The sequence below is a fragment of the Branchiostoma belcheri genome, unplaced genomic scaffold, assembly GCF_001625305.1.
Source record: "Branchiostoma belcheri isolate BF01 breed outbred unplaced genomic scaffold, Haploidv18h27 scaffold31, whole genome shotgun sequence".
In the NCBI taxonomy this organism is placed as follows: Eukaryota; Metazoa; Chordata; class Leptocardii; order Amphioxiformes; family Branchiostomatidae; genus Branchiostoma; species Branchiostoma belcheri.
The window spans coordinates 2,658,228-2,679,370 of NW_017803921.1; the positions used below are offsets into that span (position 1 = coordinate 2,658,228).

The 21,143-nt window shown below is 42.3% G+C and overlaps 5 protein-coding genes across 9 annotated transcripts in view; 2 read left to right on the forward strand and 3 right to left on the reverse strand.

Moving 5' to 3' along the window:
• Positions 1 to 139: 139 nt before the first annotated feature.
• LOC109474494 (arachidonate 5-lipoxygenase-like) lies at positions 140 to 8,348 on the reverse strand. Its single transcript, XM_019774784.1, has 17 exons — positions 8,236 to 8,348; positions 6,792 to 7,156; positions 5,841 to 5,988; positions 5,525 to 5,569; positions 5,227 to 5,352; positions 4,898 to 4,995; positions 4,526 to 4,637; positions 4,135 to 4,266; positions 3,904 to 4,000; positions 3,523 to 3,640; positions 3,196 to 3,288; positions 2,661 to 2,721; positions 2,349 to 2,454; positions 1,725 to 1,816; positions 1,430 to 1,603; positions 1,121 to 1,284; positions 140 to 927 (listed from the first exon to the last, which is right to left on the reverse strand). The coding sequence occupies exons 2-17, from the start codon at positions 7,118 to 7,120 to the stop codon at positions 813 to 815; spliced, it is 2,010 nt and encodes a 669-aa protein (XP_019630343.1). The 5' UTR covers positions 7,121 to 7,156; positions 8,236 to 8,348; the 3' UTR covers positions 140 to 812.
• Positions 8,349 to 9,932: 1,584 nt separating this feature from the next.
• On the forward strand, positions 9,933 to 11,960 carry LOC109474623 (basic phospholipase A2 PA-11-like). Its single transcript, XM_019774970.1, has 4 exons — positions 9,933 to 10,055; positions 10,470 to 10,632; positions 11,078 to 11,184; positions 11,781 to 11,960. The coding sequence occupies exons 1-4, from the start codon at positions 10,022 to 10,024 to the stop codon at positions 11,879 to 11,881; spliced, it is 405 nt and encodes a 134-aa protein (XP_019630529.1). The 5' UTR covers positions 9,933 to 10,021; the 3' UTR covers positions 11,882 to 11,960.
• Positions 11,961 to 12,726: 766 nt separating this feature from the next.
• LOC109474620 (acidic phospholipase A2 2-like) lies at positions 12,727 to 14,262 on the forward strand. The gene is made up of 4 exons (XM_019774966.1): positions 12,727 to 12,797; positions 13,263 to 13,425; positions 13,811 to 13,926; positions 14,054 to 14,262. Exons 1-4 carry the CDS (start codon positions 12,758 to 12,760, stop codon positions 14,152 to 14,154), a joined length of 420 nt encoding a protein of 139 aa, XP_019630525.1. The 5' UTR covers positions 12,727 to 12,757; the 3' UTR covers positions 14,155 to 14,262.
• A 561-nt stretch (positions 14,263 to 14,823) lies between these two features.
• On the reverse strand, positions 14,824 to 15,905 carry LOC109474495 (the record flags this gene model as incomplete). The annotated part of the gene is made up of 2 exons (XM_019774785.1): positions 14,824 to 15,317; positions 15,737 to 15,905. Coding segments are annotated over 2 exons (663 nt in total), but the record flags the coding sequence as incomplete, so codon positions are not given.
• A 1,921-nt stretch (positions 15,906 to 17,826) lies between these two features.
• LOC109474537 (kinesin heavy chain-like) overlaps positions 17,827 to 21,143 on the reverse strand; it is a 35,397-nt gene continuing 32,080 nt past the window's right edge. For all 5 annotated transcript variants that reach the window (XM_019774862.1, XM_019774863.1, XM_019774859.1 and 2 more), the window contains one exon: positions 17,827 to 21,115. In XM_019774862.1, coding sequence (XP_019630421.1) covers positions 21,087 to 21,115 — 29 coding nt within the window. In that variant the 3' untranslated portion in view covers positions 17,827 to 21,086. The remainder of the gene's footprint in view (positions 21,116 to 21,143) is intronic.

Here is a 21,143-nt window from a genome sequence, read left to right on the forward strand (position 1 = left end):
TGCTCTTCAAGACTGAACACAAAATTGAGGGTATATGTAGTAAACTTAAGGCTAGTCCATTCAGAAGTTGGGGGTTTTCAGATGCCCCCATGCCTTCATAGATTTGAGAAGATGAAGAGGCGTAGAACAAGAGAAAAACACGTTTTCTAACCTTTATTGACCACATAATAATAAAAACTCCGCTTACAAGGCTATAAGTCACCAAAATAACGTTGATAAAAAACTCCCACAAGCTACCCTGACCATATACCACAAACAGCAAATGGTAAGGAGCTCATGATTACAAATATATACGTTATGTATGTATGTATGTAACGTTATATATATTACTAAACGATCCAGCAGAAACTGGAAGTAAACTACATATGATATATGTGACACTAGGAAACCATTACCGTGAAGTATGCATTATATGTAGCACCCTACCTACTTAAAAATTGTAATAATTTTTGTGAACGTGCACCAATACTATTTGTCGCCATGAGGCGTTGCTTTATTTTTAGGGTACCACCCATAAATATCTAAAACCAGGCTGATACAAACAGTCAACCATTTTCCATCAACGACATCACATTTTCGCCTCATTGCTATCATTATGCTATGGGATAGGTTTGATTCAGCTTGCTACATTAAAAGAATGATCAGAAAATTGACTCTGGACATCCAGTTTGTCACCTTGAAATTGCACTGGATGCCTTTAAAACAGCAGGTTATAGTGACATTCACCAAAACATACTCGCTATGCTAGCATACGACTTTGTACTCTAGTTTCTTTCTTTAATCTCAGAGCGTCGAAGATTTGCCTCCCTTGTTTATATGCTAATAGCGTTGGGAATTTCGCTGGGGTTGAGGTAAGGGTATGAAGTCTTCCTCGCTTTGTCTCGTTCGGTGCTCTCCTTAGAAATGGCGTCAAGCTCCTGACGAAATCTATGGGTGAGTGAGAAAAAATGACCTTGAGAAACTCATGCTATCTTCTTTTTCTCCCTCGGTGTTAAAACTCCTAGTACATGTAACAGTTACATCCCGTCTTTGTTTTTATTTCTTGATGCAAGTTATATGAATATTGTTGGACGAAAATGTACCCAGAGTTGTAGAGCATTAAATCAAGATGAGAACTTACTCTTCCAAAGCCTTGACTCCTAGCGGATCATACATGTACTGCTTCTCGAAGTCGCCCAGTGGCTGGGTGGCCCTCTCGCTCAGGATCTTGGTGATGACCATGATGTTCAGGGTGTGGGACTTGTTGGGGAGGGCGCTGATGATGTCTTGTTCCGTTAGAGGATCCTGTAGGGGTTATACGATAACCAGAGTCTTTATTTAGTGCAACGTAGGACGCCAAAGTCATTAGGGAAAACATTAAACAACATCAAAAAATGTGCCTTCTCAGTTATAATAGTGACCTTTGCCTTGATCGGAAACTGTCGTTTACCTTAGTCTTAGGTGGTTCTCCATGCATGAATGCTGGGTAGTTTGGAGGGAAGCCGTACTCGTCGTACTGGGCGAAGTTGGCGGCAGCGTGGCCGACACTGCTGATGAATATGATGGGCGTTACTGTGGCAACGATCTCATCAACAGTCGTAAACTTTCCACCGCCAGGCACTCCCTGGAAAGATTACAATTATAACGAAGTCTACTCGTTAGTCACACACTATGGTACCATCAAAAAAATACTGCGAAAAAATTTCAGCCGAGATATTTTCCTGGAAAAATGGGAACGAGAGTACCTTTATCCCACAGCCTCCGTCTGCCTGTGGTGCACTTAACTCTCGTGCCCAGGCCTGGAGTTCATGATCTTCGGTAATCTTTGCTGGGACATCTATAATGGACGAAAGGTTACATATTTTAAAGTGTGAAAGGTTACTTATGCTTGGACAGATTTACATAGTTTTTTTTACACAATGTGCTTAAACGATTCTCCTTTGGTGAAATGCGCATATTTCGGTCCCAATTTTAGGAAACCAATAAAAGATTTCCGCATATCTGTGTATAGTGAGCATTCTGAAACAAAATGTGCTTCATACGTCGATGAAGGTTAGACATCCAGGTAATATGATACGTCAAAAAGCAGTTACTCAAACAACTGGATATGATTTTGAAAACGTCAAACTGACGTTTTCAAAATCATATCCAGTCCAGTTGTTTGAGTAAAATGTGCTTCATCTTCTACATAGTCATCGTTACAGTGAGAACAAATTCTGTCATTTTGGGGAGTCTGATCTGGTTGTACCTGCCATCTTGAAACTGGAAGACATAACCGTTTAACCAGTCCCCTGGAACAACGACTTTCTCGAAATTGTAATTGGCGATAGAACAGAAGATGGACATCATTTTATAGTAGAAGGCCTTACCATATGTTGCCTCCACCACCTTCCTGACGTATCTGTTGATGGCGTGCCAGATGGGGAGGGCGTCATCACGGTACGGGTAGTTGGGGAGGGCTTCAACATCATCCACCTAGGGAAGCGACGGTCATAATTATAACTAGGAAGGTGACATTTGCACATGTATAATGTTTACCTTCATAAGGTCTATTAAACCTTACAAAGCACTGCTCTGTTACACAAGCACATTCATATATGTATGGGAACCAAATCCTTTACCATTGTCCTGCGACTTGCTACATAATGTAACCCAACACGAAAAGGTGTTGATTTACTGACCCCACGGTTCGCCAGTTCAGCAGGAAGAGTACCCTGAACGTCCATCCTCCAGTCTTTCCAGCTATGGAAAAAAACAACAATGAATTCAAACAGGGTATGGATGTACTTCATTATATCACACTTGTCTTTTTCCAGCATTATTCATGCATACGACACCGTATCTACGTCTAGTAGAAGAGCTTTAATAGCATGAAAGGTCATCTGTGTTGGACTGTTGGTAAATCACATAATGAGAATTAAACTGTTCTGCAACTCAACGGGTTTATATTTGACTAATTTGGTGTTTGTGAACGAATCCAACTATTTTTCGAGAGGAGTGAAGGAGGCCATCTACATCAGGGCACACCAACCTTCTCTCAACTGGGACGGGGGGCGTTGCCGACTTCCGACGACCTTTGACCCAGTGCTGACGTCACACGTGCGGAAAAATCACGTGTCTACAGCACAGTACAGCAGAAAGCTGATTAAGCCGGTGACTCAAATCCCTCGAGTTAAAGAACAGTTTAATTCCCGATAAGACGAGCTTGATACTTACACTTTCTTTATAATGTCGAAAAGTCCCAGTCTTCCCATATGCATCGACTCGTCGATCCATCCGCCAGGACAAACCAATGTCTTCAAAGCAAGACTGCAGAAAAGAAAAGAAACAAGAAATCTGAGATCCAACCTCCGAGAAGTGTATATAATGCACATAAAAGAAGCTAGGGTGATATTACAATTATAATACACAAGACTCTGAGCTGCGTGTATCGAGTGACAAAACTAAAAGTGTAACGACAACCAAAACATGCACACTGGGCAAAGCTAGAAAGGCAGGGTGATAGTTGAACAATTATCATCATTATCGCAAGGGGGCGCTCACGTGTTGATAGCCAGTAGGTACAGGAAGTGGGGTGCCATCAGGCGGAACATCGGGTGTGATGCAGACAGTTGGCGATGGGTGCAGGTCGCGCAGGACCCGATTATGAGATGGGTGAGTCCTAAAACAATGTGAAATTTATTTATTCCATAATTTCATCCAACAACATGACTGTAAAATGATAGCGCAAGCATAACGTCACATACATACACACAAACACACACAAACAAACACACAAACACACACACACAAACACAGACACACACACACACACACACACACACACACACAACACACACACACACACACACACACACACACACACACATACATACACACATACACACACACACGCATACACACACAACGTCTGCTTTAACCTACCAAGATGAGTGCATGACTGGTGAAAAGAGCAGTCGGCCATGTTGTACCACATCTTCGCGATCATCCACGTGTAGGGAGGGTCGGATGGAAGAAACACCTGAAATATGATTCAATATATTATAAACTAAATTCCATCGCATGAACAATCGTACTGAAGCATGTTGTAGTAGATACAGACAAAAAATAAAAATAAAATTATTGCACAATGCACATGGATCTAAAAATTCTTACCGGATTGTCTGGTCCCTTGGTTGGGAAAAGCTGAATGGCGACTGGCATCAGGTCCTTGTCCTTGTTTACGAACAGTAGAGAGTACGGGGCGCAAAGCTGTGGGAAATGATGAAGGGATACAATCTTTGGTATCTGTCCACAAGGAAATTGTGGGTCCTCTATGAGTAAATTACAGTACTTACTTATATTTCAGTTCATACTATGGTATGGATAAAATGCATGGCATATTATTTCTTCTCCTCCAGTCGTTTCGTAAAATAGATTCAATTTCTTCGTGACAAGTCTGGGTCAGTCTACTAAGGAAGATCAGAGAGACTGGCCGAAAGCTCTGTTGTGTTGGAATAAAAGTTTTATCCGTAAACACCATACCTTCCTGTTATTGGTACACTCAGTTCCCTCCAAGAATCGTTAGATCAACCATGTAGACCCGCTTAGACCCCAGGGCATCCTCGAGAGAAAGTCCCTCCAGAAAGGGTTCCACCATCTCAGCTGTCACGCCAAAACTGTACAACAAAAAATACACGTAAAGTTGATGTCATTTTAGAAGTTTGTGATTTTTCTTGGAGTCATATTATATCATACATTGTTCTAAGCTTCTTTCATCAAATTGGCACAATTATACACCTGTTAGTGATTACGGATGTACAACCGAGCACTGCGTGTTGTTTTATTACTTGTCAGCCCCACATAGGTATTTGTCAATTCAAAACGCTCAAAGCATGTATATCTTTATTACATGCTGTTAGATGAACAATTTTCTTACTTCTCTGGGATTTTTCTGCACAGCTTGAAAATATTCGGGTTGCATCCCATCAGCCTTTGCTCGCCGAAGTTGAGATCTTCTTTCCAATAGGCCATGCCCTGGTTAAGAAGAACAACCAATTGTAAAGCCTGTATAAAATGGGTATTTGCCCTCTGTACCTTGATACCAAAGTTTAGGTCATTTACTTCAAAATGAAGAAATTGAATCCATTTGACGAAATTGGATGAGAAGAAGAATAAGAAAGATGAGGAAAAACATCATATTTCCCCCGTGTATTATGTACGGAGTGAAATATAATGATGATGGCAACTCCATAGATGTATCCATACCTTGGGAGGGCCAAGACTGTACTGGTACACGTTCTTTAAGTCGTCAAGACTTAGCCACTTGTCAGACGTCATGTTGACAATCTTACTCTGGGCGAGCAGCAATATCTTTTTCTTCAAAATGTCGAACTGAAATGTAAGTTCAAAGAAACTTGTTGTAAGTACTAGATATGTTTGTTTAGTTAGTAAGTTTGGAACACATTCCTTCCAAAACGTATGATTTTGTTTCCTAAAGAAGAGATATGATATTGGTTACAGCCTTTTTTATATTTATTCCATAAAATAGGTAAACATCACTTACCCGATGAGCGTTGGAGAAATGCTCATCTCTTGGCGTTTCTTTGATCTGAAGAGAAAGAGAATATAAATTTTTCCTCATTTAAGCCATGTACTTTTGATTATATGGATGGCATCAATTTTCGTCCATTTCCCAATAAAAGTTTTAAAACATACCACAAAACAAAGCAGCAAAATGAACAAAAATAAACCATCATTTTCACAAAATCAACAATCAATTTGATACCTAGCAAATACACATGGAAGAAGGAGTTTGACTTCAGTATTGTTAGGATAAACAAATCATTATCATCAGCGTTTAACCCATGAACTGTACCCACCTGAACAGGCAGCCCCTCGTTCTGCTGGTACTGGTACTGCTGTCTCTTGGCGTTCAGCAGCCTGGTGCGCTGATCGGGGTGCTGTTCAAACTGGGGCAGACAGCTGTCGTACTGTGTCAGGAACAGCCGCTCGCCTGCGTTCACCCACCTGATCGTGTGTATGTTAGACCATGCTGATTTGGTTATATGAATTTCTGTCCATTTCCCCCCAAAAAAGCTTGAACATACAGTATATTTCACAAAGCAGCTGCAAAAGGAGCAAATATATGCCATAAATTGTAAACAAATGTTAACTAATGTCGTAGAATGCTAAAATCAATTCCAAATAGAATGAAGAACATATGACCACGTAGATTTCATAATGAAGGCGATTTTTTATTCGCTCACTCGCATCAGTATTGTGGTTCCCAGAGGATGTCATCCTTATGATCAAATCAACATGGCCTTTGTCACATTGCCAAGTAGGTGTTACAGCGATCTCGCCCCGCGGCGATTTCGCCCCACCCTCTCCTTAGATCTCGCCTCACCTTCCCTTAGTTAGTCTACTCTTTTACACCGTACCACAGGTATGGCAGGTACACAAATTTGATTAACAATTTTAACGATACTATTACCGATTAGGTTGAAGCAAGAAAATTAAGTAACCTCCTTGTTTGAAATATTTCCTGTTGAGCTGATCACTGGTAAAATAGTTTTGAGAGTTTTAACGAACAACATAATTCATAAATCACGAAATTCTGTGAGTAGAAGTGACACCGGCGCCCGGTCGGGCTGCTTACGTGAACTAAAAGCATACAAACAATCACGGTCAATTGTTGCAAATCGTTTGTGCTTTGTTGTCTTTTATATCTTAACGTTCACGGAATCTGCCCGGTCGGGCCTCACCCAACTTGGAATGTGACCTTTAGCATAAGGGGGGGGGGGGGATCATCAGCGCTGGAGCAGACTCACCTCTGCACTGGGAACACAAACTTCGGTTTTCCGGGAAGTTCCACGGTGATGACCTCCACGAACCAGTCGTCTATCTTCAGAAAGTCGTCCCTCCAGATCTCAATCTCCTTCAGATCGTGCGGCAGGATGAGGGCGGAGACCTGAAACGTGTCCAGACTACCCGCCTCGAAGTCGTTCTTCCACCAAACGTCGAGCAGCACGTCGCGGGTCCGGTTGCCCTTGACGTCGTGCAGGGCGATGTAGACGTTCCCGTCCGTGCCTCCGCCCTTGACGTCGCCGGTACGGACCGTGATGACGGCGTCTACCGCGGAGCTGTCGCTGCTAGACATTGTCCCCGTCTTCTTGACTCGCTATGAATGATGACCCTGACGGCAAATCAGGTCAACACAACTAGTATTTCAACTATTGTTAAAAAGAAGCCGGAGGCAAAACAAGCTGCCGTTCTAAATTCAAAGCACGTCAGCTAATAGCCGTGAACGACTCTTCTAATCCTTTTTGCATGGGGCACTCCATAGGACAAACAAATTCAAGGGGGCCCGCAAGCCCTTTTCCGTAGAGCGTAATCGGCCGTTTTTAATAATTCGACGTAGAGCGTAGACGGACCGCTCTAATATTTTTGCGTGGAGCGTAATCGCCGTTTTAATTCTACGTAATGCGTTGTAGCCACTTGGAATTTATCGTAAAGCGTAATCGAGATGTTTCCGAATTCAGTGTAGAGCGTTGTCGGCCCCCCCTGCAGGCCCTCAATCAACCTTTGCCGTGCCGGGCCTCATGCAACGGGCAGGCCCCAGATTTTTTGTGTCCCTGGCTTCCCGACGCACTCACCTGCCGGGCCGGGGGGATAAGACCCTAAACAAACGCAGCATTTAACCACAACACGGCCTCGGAGCACGTAACTCCATACAAATACTCGGCGACCGGCGGCCATGTTGAATTTCTACGCTGCTAAAATCTGTATCCGGCATTATCATGCAAAAAGTATTACTAGAGCCGTCCACGGCTAGTCAACTAAACTCCATATGTCTAGACTTAGCTACAATGCAGCTTCATCGAAACAAGGCGTCATAAATGAATCCCTGTTTCCGTTCTTTTTAACAAATCAAATGACCTACACCTATAAATGACCTATTGTTTTGGATGGCACCGTGTAGCGAAAAAAAAAACACACAGAGAGAAAACTTAACATTTAATGGATCGGGTTCGAACCCTGCCATGTCACCGATCTTGTGGAATTTCCTCACTTCACTCAGGTGAAAATGAGTACGACTGTAGTCCGTTCATGCGTTTGTCTGCTTTGGTGGCGGCATAGAAAAAAACTTGAGTGTGCCTTCTAGCCTGGGTACCATCCTGGTTAGTTTAAACGTCCGCTGCCACAGTTGCCATGTCTGGTAATAAATGTTGGAATAGACAAAATACTACTTTTGGAAAAAAGTTACAAACTTACCGTCCTCCGACTCGGAGACGCTCAGGACGTTTGCGTGTAGACTGGTTGAGCTCCACGGAGAAAATGTCACATTTACACGGACCCTCCTACTTTAATTATATGGTCGTTTGGAGAAAACCGGTTCGACAAAAAAAGGACTTCTTCGAACTCGAGGGACTCTTCACTCCATTATTATTTGCGTATCAATCAATAGTCCGAGTTTATAACCCTGTTAAATTAGAAATGTCACCAGTGTCTGAGGAAACCTGAAACGTCTAACCGTTGCCAAAACTACATCCAGTATTACCGATACAATGATGTCTTCATGTTGTTTTTAACACATTTAAACAAGTTTGTACTGAAATCATCTCTCACATATGGGTCCCCATTTTTTAGCATTACATATGTATATACATATATATATATATATATGTGTGTGTGTGTGTGTGTGTGTGTGTGTGTGTGTCTGTGTGTGTGTGTGTGTGTGTGTGTGTGTGTGTGTGTGTGTGTGTGTGTGTGTGTGTGTGTGTGTGTGTTTGTGTGTGTCTGTGTGCGTATACACACAACTCCACATTAAAAAATAGAATAAGAAATTTACCAGTCTAAAGATTAAACGACTCCAATTATTTTTGGCCCACCCCTGTTACTAAGGTCACAAGAAGATTTACGTTTTGCCGCCATCAGCTTTTAATAATTATCTTCCTTCCTGCTTTAGGCTATTTCGGAACCCAGGCCCGATAACAGCACAGCTGGTATTTTCCGGCGCTCTTACTATGGCGTGTTGATATTGAGACGGACTTCGAACCTCTCGACTCTGAAGTAGCCTCCATAGCATGCCAAAAACTGGGGGTTTAAGGGTCTTCATGGTGTTTGGGAGCTTTTATGTGCTATTTTCTGATTGCATATAGACAACATAGCCGGCCTGGTTGAATTAGACCCGTTTTTCGGGCTAATCAGAAAACAGCCGAAGTCCACCACACCCCCAGTTCTATAAGCCTGCTACGGAGGCTAACTCTGTAGCCCCTGTCACACATTCCCCCGACCACCAACAAACCAAGGTTGACGGTAGGTTACATGTAGGAGCAGTGTGACCAGATTTAGGCCACGCCTACATTTTTGTCGGATCGAATAAAATTTGAGTTAAATGGGAGTCAAATTTGACTGCCAACCTCGCACTGACCACTGCTGACCTACTCCCAACCACCAGCCAACCAGTTCCCAGCTATGGCCCAACCTTAAACCTATCCTGTGTCAAACTATTTCTGTTGGGATTTTACTTCAACTTCCAACACATGTAGTTGATTTGCTCCTGAGGGTAGATTTCTGTTTGTTGGCTTTTAAAAAAATTGAATATGATTAAGAACCAGTCCACTGACCTTCAACTTTATTCCATGTGCCCTTTGCAATACTTTAATACCGTCCGTCCGACATTAAGGCCATGTTGATTAAATTATATGGATGACATCCTCGCGCGTATGAATTTTAGTCCATTCCCAAAAAAAAGGTTTCGACCATACTGTATTCACTTGTTCAACATTCATGCCACGTAGAATTAATAACAAAGGCAACTTTTTGGCAAACTTTTTTATTCGCACGCTTGTATCAGTTTTGGGGTTCCCAGAGGATGTCATCCAAATAATGAAAATCAACATGGCCTAATGACAAATGTAAAGCTAACGTTTCCTGTGTCCGTAAGACTGGTCAATAATGGTATATAAACGACCATGTCGTACGAGTTAACTCGTCATTGAGCTGGAGTGACTACTGCAGCACAGCCTATACTCCAGCCAAGGTTATAGCAGGCAAAATGAAGGTCATCCTTGCAGCCACTATTTTTCTGGGTAAGTTGGAGTTCTAGCCAACAGTATACACTGCCGTTGTTTATAGTTATGGAGATATCATGCAAAATATACATGTATGTTTCTCTTCTAAAGTCTTCATCCAACTAAAACAATATTGTTGAATGAATGTTTATTGATTGATTTGAAAAAGACCCATGTGTAACTGCCAGAATTCTTGCTCGGATTTTGGGAACGTGAGCTAAGTTCCAAGAATTCTGGCTCAGATTTCCAGAATTCTGGTTAAGTTCCGAGAAATATCCCCGCAAATATATCGTACTTACTTGCAAATATTTAATTCATTGGGTTAAATCTAATTTAAAACGATGAATGTTTTCCGGAATCGGAGTGTTTGTCCCGGTTCTCAGTGTGCTAAAGGTTATGGTTTTAATGGTATTTTCCATGTGTAACAAACAGTGGTGCTGGGTGTTGAGGCGGTGGCGGGGAAGGCGGCCCGTAACGTGGTACAGTTCGGCTCCATGATCTCTCACGTCACCGGCCGGAGCGCGTTCGACTACCTGGAGTACGGCTGCTACTGCGGCATCGGAGGGTCAGGCACTCCTGTAGACGACATAGACAGGTACAGGAGTTTATTACCTTCGCCAGAAGGTTATGTTTTTGAGTTTGTATGTGTGTATGTCTGGGTGTTTTGTATGTCTGTGTTTTTGTATGTCTGACCAGATTTAGACCGCACTTACAATATACATTTCGATACCAATCAAAATTGAATTTTAGTTAAATTTGGCTCCCGAACTCGCCTCCAACATTACTGACTTTAATATACTCAGGAACATCTGCCAACCATGGGCCAACCTCCCATACAATCCCGAATATTCTGAAACACTCGCCTGGCGCAGCCGAACACCAGCCAACAACAGCCGACCCTGCTCCCGACCTATAACAACCCATGGTTGGAGGAAAGTTCGCGATCGGCAGTGTTAGGAGGTCATATTCGGCTATGTATGACAGGGCTTTACCTAGTGAAAACTTCCAGGTTTTGACGAAACTCTGCTCCCCTCCCCCAGGTGCTGTCAGGTGCACGACAGGTGCTATGAAGCGGTGTACGGAGTCGGTCTCGCGCACATCGTCACCTACTCATGGACTGGTGTGGTCGGAGGTTACGTCACTTGTGGTACGTTCTGGACACACACGGAAACAGATACACACTCAGACAAACATGACAAACGCACGCAGACATACATACACAGACACACCCACGGACACACAGACGCAGCCCACACACGCACACAAACACACACACTGGCGGCAGTGGGGTCGTGTGGCGTAGCGGCAGAGTGCGCGACTCGGAACTAAAGAGTCCCGGGTTCGATCCTGACATGCCACCGATCTTGTGCCCTTGGGAAAGGCACTTTACACGAATTTCCTCACTTTGCTCAGGTGTAAATGAGTATTGTTTTGTCATGTATTTGTCCCCTGTATTGGTGGCGGCATTAATATAAATTGAAAAAAAACTTGAGTGTGTCGTCACCACGTCTGGTGATTACATGTTTAACTAAAAAAAATGAACACACACACACACACACACACACACACACACACACACACACACACACACACACAAACAAACAAGCATGACAACGCACGCAGACATACAGACACACCCAGAGANACACCCCCCCCCCGCACACAAATGATATGTAACTCCAACGTGTTACCTACCAACACATGTATATCAATCACCAATACTTCCTTTTCTCCACTTGACAGACAATGACTTTGGAACAGTTGCCCGTGACGCGTGTGAGTGTGACCGGGAGGTCACCTACTGTTTCAGGAGGTACCCGTACCCGGGTAGACAGCCTTGCTGAGGTCAGGCCAGCAGAGAAAGGATTAATCATCTACAGAAAGACACCTGTGAAATGTCTTCTGAAAAAATCGAACAAGCTCTCAAGTCTCAATACAACAAGAACAATATACAACAATAAAATGTATTGCATCCTTCTTCGTTGTATCTTTTGTTTGTTTTTGTCTGTAGATTTGCTGCCCTTATTGAATGACTAATCTTTATTGAAAATTCCTGCCCAGATGGGCTAAATGCGCATATGCGGGTATAAATTAACATTGAAAATGCTACATAATGCCAAATACTTTTTAAGTCAATGCATTAGGACAATACTTTATCATATAATATTGTTATTCTACTGTTTATCACAGTTTCTTCTCTAATGTTATTAAAATATGGAAAATAAACACAAAGGTAGTGTAAGTCACCTGCTAGCAAAATTCGCTAGTTGAAAATAAAATGTGATCATGAAGCATTTGCTCCCTGAAAAGTTGCTTATATCTCATATAAGCTCATTCCCATCCCATACAAGCCATACACTCTTATATTGGTTAGGTATTATGTTAAAGCCGTATGAAATTGCAGTTATATACCAGTAGATGCAATGCATTGTACTCTGTACAATTGTTATGCAATAAGTGTATAACCTTAATGACCTATTGTTAAGGGGGTGTGGTGGGGGGCGGAGTCTTACATGTAGCTATAGCCTAGAGATAGTAACTATATCTGGAATGTTAACAGAAATCAATTTCAAGCTGACGTCTATTTGACAGGAAAAACAAACGGAAGCGTGTTTTTATCCGTGTCTGTAATTAAAGTAAACACTGGTGTATATAAGTAACACTGCCGGAATACGAGTGTCCGCTCCAACTCACAAGGCAAGGTTAGAGAGTTTAGCAGCATGAAGGTCACGGTAGCAACGGTAGCAGTCGTCCTGTTGGGTAAGTTGGATTTCTTGAGAACAATATGTAGTTTATCCGTAAATAATTTCATCAGGTTGGTGAATGATCGAATAGTAAATTAATATTAGAATATTAGAATTAGAATATTAGTACTAATGGGATTAGTTACTGGAGCTAGGTGTTGCTGTAACAATGCAGTCCTAAGCGTAAAACAATATTGTGACATACATACTAGGTATTTGACGCTTGTGGTTGCATTGTTACTTCGCTCCAGTACACAGTGAACCAGTAACACCTAGCTCCATGCAGTGCAAAGTAAACCAGTAGCACCTAGCTTCAGTGCATAGTAAACCAGTCATACATGTATTAGCCACGCAAGGATAGACGGTGATCGAAAGGCCGCTCCATGTAAAACAAACGGTGTTTCAATAAATGGACGAACTTTCCTATTCAATCGCTCACCAACCTGACAGAATTATTCACGGATATAAACAAATTTGGCAGTCGGACTGGGTTTTGAGGGGACGGCAGGGAAGGCGGTCCGGAGTGTTCTACAGTTCGGGGTCATGATCTCTCACGTCACCGGCCGGAGCGCGTTCGACTATCTGGAGTACGGCTGCTACTGCGGCATCGGAGGGTCGGGGACTCCTATAGACGACATAGACAGGTATGTTTTATAGTACAATGTTAAACTTTCCAACACAAATATTACATAAGGATGATATTTTTATCGACCACTGTCGCCTTCATGAAAATGGCCGACACGTAAGCTGTATATATATGTATATGTGTATATATACACATAGACACACACACACACAAATGTATAGACACACACACCGAGAGAAAGAGAGAGAGAGAGAAATAGAGAGAGAGGGAGAGCTAGAGAGAAAGAGAGACATGGAGAAGTAGAAGCCAATAATATATGATGAAGCATACTAAAACACAAAATCATGAAATATCAGATATATCAGATCATTATGGATTTGTTTTCAAAACATTGTTATGAGCTGCAACAAAAATTTTCCCTCTATCTTTCCCGCGCGCGTCAGATGCTGTGAGGTTCACGACGCGTGTTACACCGTGGTGGACCCTAATGACGGCCTCGGTATGGCTCACCTGGTCAACTACCACTGGACTCCGGAGGACGGTGGACTCGCTACATGTGGTACGTCTTTTCGTACTCATATCTTTTGATATGATATGTCATCAGTCGTTGTGGACATTATGCATGATACACTTACTAACTGGAGGTTTGGAATCTCATATTTCTTGTTCTTTGCTGTATTAAACAGATGACGACTTTGGAACCGTGGCCCGGGACGCGTGTGAGTGTGACCGGGAGGCCGCCTACTGTTTTAACCGGTACCCGTATCCGGGGAGACAGCCTTGCTGAGCACAGACCGAGTAAATCATGTATTCCCCATTTTCCCATTCCCAGGATGCATAGCGCCTGGGAGTAACAATTCCCAGATTGCATAGTGCCGGGTTCGATATACGACATACTAAGTACTGTTGATATTAAAGAGCTTGTTTCTCTGTGTATCTTAAGGAGTTGGAGTTTTGTTTTTAAAATTACGTGACTTCCTACAGGTCAAATCTGATAAAAAGTGCGATATTCTTATGTTTTTAAGTAAACATGGAACATGCGGTTTACAACGTTACTATTACTCTACAGTGGTACCCTGGGTGCCAGAATAGTCTCGGGCCGTTAGCCGTTTTCCTTCGGCAGCCAAGAGCCCTTGGCCCGCCTATCTAGATTACCGCTACGGGGCAGTTGATCCCAGGGGGAGTTTTGCTGGCCAAACGTTACACCGTCTGTCATTAAAGGAGATACAACTACTGCTGGAAATAATTCAGCATTCAATCTGTTTCATTTATAAGAAATCACAGTGACATGTATTACCAGGCATTATTCACAATACCAGTTAAGTGTAGTTCAGAACTCCCAATGCATTTAAGATAAATCAAGCCAAAATGATGAGCAGACAAATTTGCTGTCTATATTAAATCGTAATGTCAAACCAGTTGTGCCAGTTTCTGTCATAATCGCCACGGATACGTTTTATTTCGATGTAACGCGTTCTTTATCCATATTTTGTTGTCCTGAGCCTGATGAACCCAGTTCCCCGGCGTTTGACGCATGTCCTGGGGAGTCATCGGTGGAGTGGGAGGGGGGCGAGCCCATGACCTCCTCGTATGTTGGCGGTGGAGGGATTTCTCTCAACGTAACGTTGTCATAACGATTGATATCAGATGAATCGTTCTCATCAGAACCTACAGTCCTGTTTGATGGTCCAACCTCCTCCGATCCTAGTTCTCCATTTTGACCCATTGATGACTGTAGTGACGCGTGCACAGGTTCTGGTGACGTGTACACGTGTTCCGGTGGCGTGAAAGCAGACTCCACTACGTCATTGACACCCTCCCTGATCATCCGATGCTGCCAGCGGACTAGCAGGTAACAAACCACAAACCCAGCCAGTAGGCCCACGCCGATCGCAGCCTCGATGATTTTGTCTTTCATGAGTGACGATCCATCTGACTGGTGCTTGGATGCTACAAAAACATGAAGCCAAGTTTTTAGAAGACTAAGTACTGATGCAAGCGTGCCAATTAAAATGTTTGGCAAAAACAAAAAAAAAGTTGCCTTCATTTTTAAATCTACGTAGTCAAGAAGGTTGAACAAATGACTAAGCACACAGAGTATGGTATGGTGAATAATAGACTCTTCATTTTCATTTCTTCACATTTTCTTCTTTTCCTTTGGATTTTCCTTTGGCATTCTACGCCATTAGAATCTTTTTCCAATATTTTTTGGCAATTACATTTACTCATTTTGCAGCTGCTTTGAACGATTTACAATATGGTCGAAAAATACCGTTTTTTTAACGGACGAAAAGTCATGAGCGCGGATACCATTCGTAAAATCAAATCAACATGGCCTAACAATTTTTTGTTGAAGTTGATTGGGTTACCCGGGTCCTTGATGAGGTAGTAGTGTAGAGTGAAGGACCCGGTGACGGCATGGTCGGTGAGGAGCCGGACGTACACAGTCCCGCCGGTCGGGCCCTTGAACCCCCCGGTACGGCCTGAACACACCATCAGGTCAGCAGTGTGAGGGGTACACGGTCTAGTGAGGGGAACACATGATCATGTCCAGGGGCAGTAGCTTGTGTTTGGGCTATTTCAAACACTTCAAGTATGAAATGATGAAATGCAATTAAAACCTAGTCATTCTGAAAAGCAAAATCTATTCATACCTGTGATCGCAAATGTAGATTTTGTCGTAGCAGAAAAAGCCCCCTTCGATGTCCACTTGGTCGAAGTGTAGAGTGATGTACACATCTTTACGGTAAGGCACGAGCGCCACCGTGCAGTCCGTGTTAGAACTGTACTTATCCCATCCCAGTTTCCCCGACCCGGTTATGTTCAGAGATGATCCACAATAGTCAGACATCTCTACTGTTCAAGCGCGGAGAAACAAGGCATTAATATTTTTTTGCAATATATAAAACATATCTAAATATATCAGTTTGTTGTACCACCACAAACTACCAGAATGTAAAAAACATGGCTGACAGCTGTGTTTCCAACTTTTAAACACTCACAAGGCATATTTCGACACCTACACTTCATGAATGGCCCTAATAATAATTTGCAACGAGTAGGGTTGATATGTAACTTACTTTGTAAAGAAATGACCAGAAAATGTACCTTTTGTAGCGTCAGAATGTTACATGATATAGTTTTAACTACACCTACCCATGTTACACAGACCGTCAGTACACACAGATATCAGGAGGGAGAAAAACATAAGTCGTCTGGCAGCCATTCTGGACTGTCGGTCTGGTGTTTATAATCATATCTGTTTCCTTGGTAACGAGAAAACTGTTGTTGTTCTAGAGCACTGCTCACACCCGTGAAGAAGTTCATCATGTTGGCAAGAGACTGTGCTTTATCAGCACCAAGAACAGGCAATGTTTTCCTGTGTGGATGGCATTCAGCACCAAGGACTAGGGGAGGTGTGTTTTCCTGTGTGTGGATGGCGTTCAGCACCAAGGAGAGGGCAGGTGTGTTTACCTGTGTGTGGATGGCGTTCAGCACCAAGGACAGGGCAGGTGTATTTTCCTGTGTGTGGATGGCATTCAGCACCAAGGACAGGGCATGTGTTTTTCTGTGTGTGGATGGCATTCAGCACCAAGGACAGTGCAGGTGTGTTTACCTGTGTGTGGATGGCGTTCAGCACCAAGGAGAGGGCAGGTGTGTTTTCCTGTGTGTGAATGGCATTCAGCACCAAGGAAAGGGAATGTGTGTTTACCTGTGTGTGGATGGCGTTCAGCACCAAGGAGAGGGCAGGTGTGTTTTCCTGTGTGTGAATGGCATTCAGCACCAAGGAAAGGGAATGTGTGTTTTCCTGTGTGTGGATGGCATTCAGCACCAAGGACAGGGAATGTGTGTTTTCCTGTGTGTGAATGGCATTCAGCACCAAGGAAAGGGAATGTGTGTTTTCCTGTGTGTGGATGGCGTTCAGCACCAAGGAAAGGGAATGTATGTTTTCCTGTGTGTGAATGGCATTCAGCACCAAGGAAAGGGAATGTGTGTTTTCCTGTGTGTGGATGGCATTCAGCACCAAGGACAGGGCAGGTGTGTTTTCCTGTGTGTGGATGGCATTCAGCACCAAGGACAGGGCATGTGTGTTCTCCTGTGTGTGATGGCATTCAGCACCAAGGACAGTGCAGGTGTGTTTTGCTGTGTAAAATGAGCTAGAATATGCCATAAATTGCAAAATGCTTGAAAACGATTCTAATGTTGTGGAATGCCAAAATCAATGCCAAAGGAAACAATGTGAAGAAAATGGTTTACCAGACTGCCTAGTCTTTGTTTAACCTTTATAGCCACGTAGATTTCATAATGAAGGCAACTTGTTTTATTTGCATGCTCGCATTAGTTTTGGAGTTCCTGGACGATGTTATCCATATAATCAAATCAACATGTCCTTACCTTCCGACTAATTCAACCAGATAGGACAATAAAACACAATAAAGAAACAGATTTACACTAGCAGTTGCAACATGGTATGCATAATTTATTACAGCTTTTTTTTACTTCAATTACATGAGGATTCCTAGCATCTTTCCTCTCTCAGCTATGCTGACTGCCCAAAGACCACATTTGCTCTCATCTCCTGCAACACAAAGTGTACAACAACCCTTCTGCGGAAAATGCCATATACAGAACACATCTCACTTCTTCCGGTTCCCTCAGCCAGTAACAATACATGTCCTCCCTTTTTTGGCTACACCTCAGGAGCGGAGCCAACGATGGAATACTGTAAATCTGGAACTGCACTTAAAGCCATGGTTATGTGGCCTGAGCAGTCCACAAAGCTTCCTGGAGGACAAATATTTCTAGCAGTTCCATGGTGATTGAACACATGGAATGCACAGGCATACACTAGGTACAATACTTCTTGTCATAGTAACATGTACACACCAGTCTCCCAAGATCTCTAACCCTCATCGCTTCACATACTGTATGTAATGCACAAGTCCTGGGTATCTGTGCAGGAAGGCGTTGCAAAGAACTACTATAACCAGTCTTACGTTTTAAATTGGTTGGCCAAATACTTGGATCCTGGTCAGTTAGTTGTGATGTAACACATTAAAATCCCGTTTACAGACTTCACACTACAATTCTGCAAATTTTTTAAAAGTTTGACCAATATGACTTGGAGTTAACAAGAGAATTTGTGCTGCCAACAGAACGTACAGTATGGCTCTCCTTTTTCACACAGCTAGAGCCCAACACCATTCCTCCCCATCCCAAGTACAACGGTTGTCTGGCCGTGTTTGAGATTCACATCATGTAAGGAGACACCTTGTTAGGCTCTATTTAAACTGCTTTGTTTTGAATCAAAGAGAGACATAATGTAACAACTAGGAGCCCTAATTCTTTTTCTTTGGAAGTGGAACTTTTCTTGGTGCTCAAACTTTTACTTGGACAAATAATAGTAACAAAGGTATATGTGGTACAGGAATTGACAGTACGTGAAGATATCAGAGAACATGTTTCCAGTTTTGTTCAACAACCACCATACAGATAGACAGGACTTGTGCAGTGTATCAACCCACAATCACGCCCAACCATGCAGACAGCTACATTATACACAAAACTAAGTTTCGCTTTCTCATCCACAACCTAATAAATTACAATTCAAGCCATATTTATAAGTCCTCCAACATCAAATTTCCCTTGATTCAATCATCCAGTAGCGTGTTGGAGGGCCCTCGAGACACACAGTGGAAGATCACATGAAAATTCAACTTACAATCCACATTGTATATATATAGATGCTAAATAAAGATAATAAATGCATTGTCAACCCTTATCAAATCAAACGTTAGGCTTTTCTTCCAGAAAAGTAAGCTATCCACAATAATAGTAAAATTTTTTGATTATACATACATAAACCTTTTTTCAGGAACAGAGCAGAGTCTTCCGAACCCTTACTCAGGTGAACGTACCATTCTGATTTGATTAAAATACCATACAGTCAAAATGCCTACTATGGTGACCAAATTTACACATAATTACACAGGGCAGGCACTTCACCCTACACACCAATGTGTTACTACCTAACCCTACATAAATGGGAAAATAGGGGAAACAGTATACAAGCGTCCGCACAATAGTTTCTTTTGGAGCTTGTACATGTACATCAATATGAAGCATTATTGTTGATCTTCTTTGCAGTAAAACATCCACACACACAAACACACAATTTGAACGTCTTTTTTTTCCCTTACCATTTAACACAGGTGAACATGTAGAGCATTTTTCTCAGATACCAAAGGCAGGCAAAGCTAGCAGCGAGCAATTTCTTGGAATAACCAACTGTTTTGCTTTAGTTTTTAACAGGCATCTAGCTGTCCCGGTGTTCCTCTCATACTATGGACTGTGCTTGAGTAATGGACAAGTACAATTTGGTTGAAACACTTACGTGACATGCATTTGCTGGCCTGTCTGTGTTCCTATGTCCTATGAGATTCACACAGTTATACTATACATTTGGTAAGGACAGAACTTTCTTCGCAACTACTTTGCACCTCGACCTATTTTCCCACAACAACAGCGCTTACTTCTTAATTGAAACACACACGTCATATGCCGAGCAATATAGCACAGATACCATATCATTTCCAATTATATTCCACTGAATCTATTTACAGCAATTGTGTCCTAAATCCTTTCTTACTTGTGCTTGGAAAATGCTCTGTCTCTCTGGTTTATCGTTTTCTGGACCTGCCGAAGCAAACTGCAACATTTTTGCTACAAATCTGCAGTTTTCATTTGTGATATTTGTTTCGTTTTATACAGCCACTACTAATTCTTACTACGGAGGTGCTCGTATTACACAATGCGACACGTTACCCCACAATGCTTCAAGAAAAACGGTGCGGTTACTATCAGATGCTAAACATTATCTTACATCATGCTTTATCAGTTGGTTATTCCAATGATCTTGATAGCCATCAAGCAGGTGTCTTCCAATCTCCACAAGCAAGCAACTCTGATATCAGGAAGTGTTGTGAGTTGTCCCTAAAGACATTCAACAATGTGTTCTATTCACTTTGCCTGGTACATACAGTGTGGACTGACTTACAGCAATTGTAATCATGACCAAACCTAGGCATATTGTGTTTGGTTGGATTGTAGCTTTACATAACCATCTGTACATCAAGGGTCTCAAATTATAAGCGTGTGTGGCTTGTTTTCAGTGTTCGGCAGCAATTACAATTCACTCATTCACTCGCACGCAGTAACACTACCTCAAGACCACATTCTGAGAAGGTCTACAGAAGGAGAAGTACAAACAAGCGGCCCTACGTGACATGAATTCATTACAAGCAACAGTTTCTGTTACACTTCTCCAGTTCATTTAGGATTTACACTAACTTGCAAGTCAATTTTGCAGTCATTATCTTATCTTACACTTTTGGAAGGGATTTTCCAAGAACCTCTTTATAGAGTTCTACAGTGCATATGTTGTGGGCCATTGTGAAATCTTGTAACTTTGGTTATTCCTATCTTACCTTTGTGCTTTCCCACCTGCTTTTTGTTTTAAAGATCTCGTCATAGCTTGTTTGATTCTTTTTGGTCATAAGCATCCCAAACTACTTTATGTTACTGTTTTTATCCTTAACTAAATAAGGATAAATTAAAGACGTCTAAGGATGGGAACTTATTCTTCAAGTAGTCTCTTCCTTCGTGGGGTGTTGCGGTGACCATGGTTGTTGAGTAGTAATGATGGTGTGGAAAACATTTTTAACTCTTGGCTTCTGAAGATTCACTGGCTGTAAATGGAAAAAAGATATTTGGTTA

Bases quoted from the DNA above. Each gene is read 5' to 3' on its own strand.
- LOC109474620 (XM_019774966.1), top strand. From the start codon at position 12,758: ATGAAGGTCACGGTAGCAACGGTAGCAGTCGTCCTGTTGG. The intron at 12,798-13,262 runs GTAAGTTGGATT...CAAATTTGGCAG, and splicing joins GGTAGCAGTCGTCCTGTTGG to TCGGACTGGGTTTTGAGGGG. The intron at 13,426-13,810 runs GTATGTTTTATA...CGCGCGCGTCAG, and splicing joins CCTATAGACGACATAGACAG to ATGCTGTGAGGTTCACGACG.
- LOC109474623 (XM_019774970.1), top strand. From the start codon at position 10,022: ATGAAGGTCATCCTTGCAGCCACTATTTTTCTGG. The intron at 10,056-10,469 runs GTAAGTTGGAGT...TGTAACAAACAG, and splicing joins TGCAGCCACTATTTTTCTGG to TGGTGCTGGGTGTTGAGGCG. The intron at 10,633-11,077 runs GTACAGGAGTTT...CCCCTCCCCCAG, and splicing joins CCTGTAGACGACATAGACAG to GTGCTGTCAGGTGCACGACA.
- LOC109474494 (XM_019774784.1), bottom strand. From the start codon at position 7,120: ATGTCTAGCAGCGACAGCTCCGCGGTAGACGCCGTCATCACGGTCCGT. The intron at 3,641-3,903 runs GTAGGTTAAAGC...ACATTGTTTTAG, and splicing joins CCAGTCATGCACTCATCTTG to GACTCACCCATCTCATAATC. The intron at 2,722-3,195 runs GTAAGTATCAAG...TTTTTTCCATAG, and splicing joins TTCGACATTATAAAGAAAGT to CTGGAAAGACTGGAGGATGG.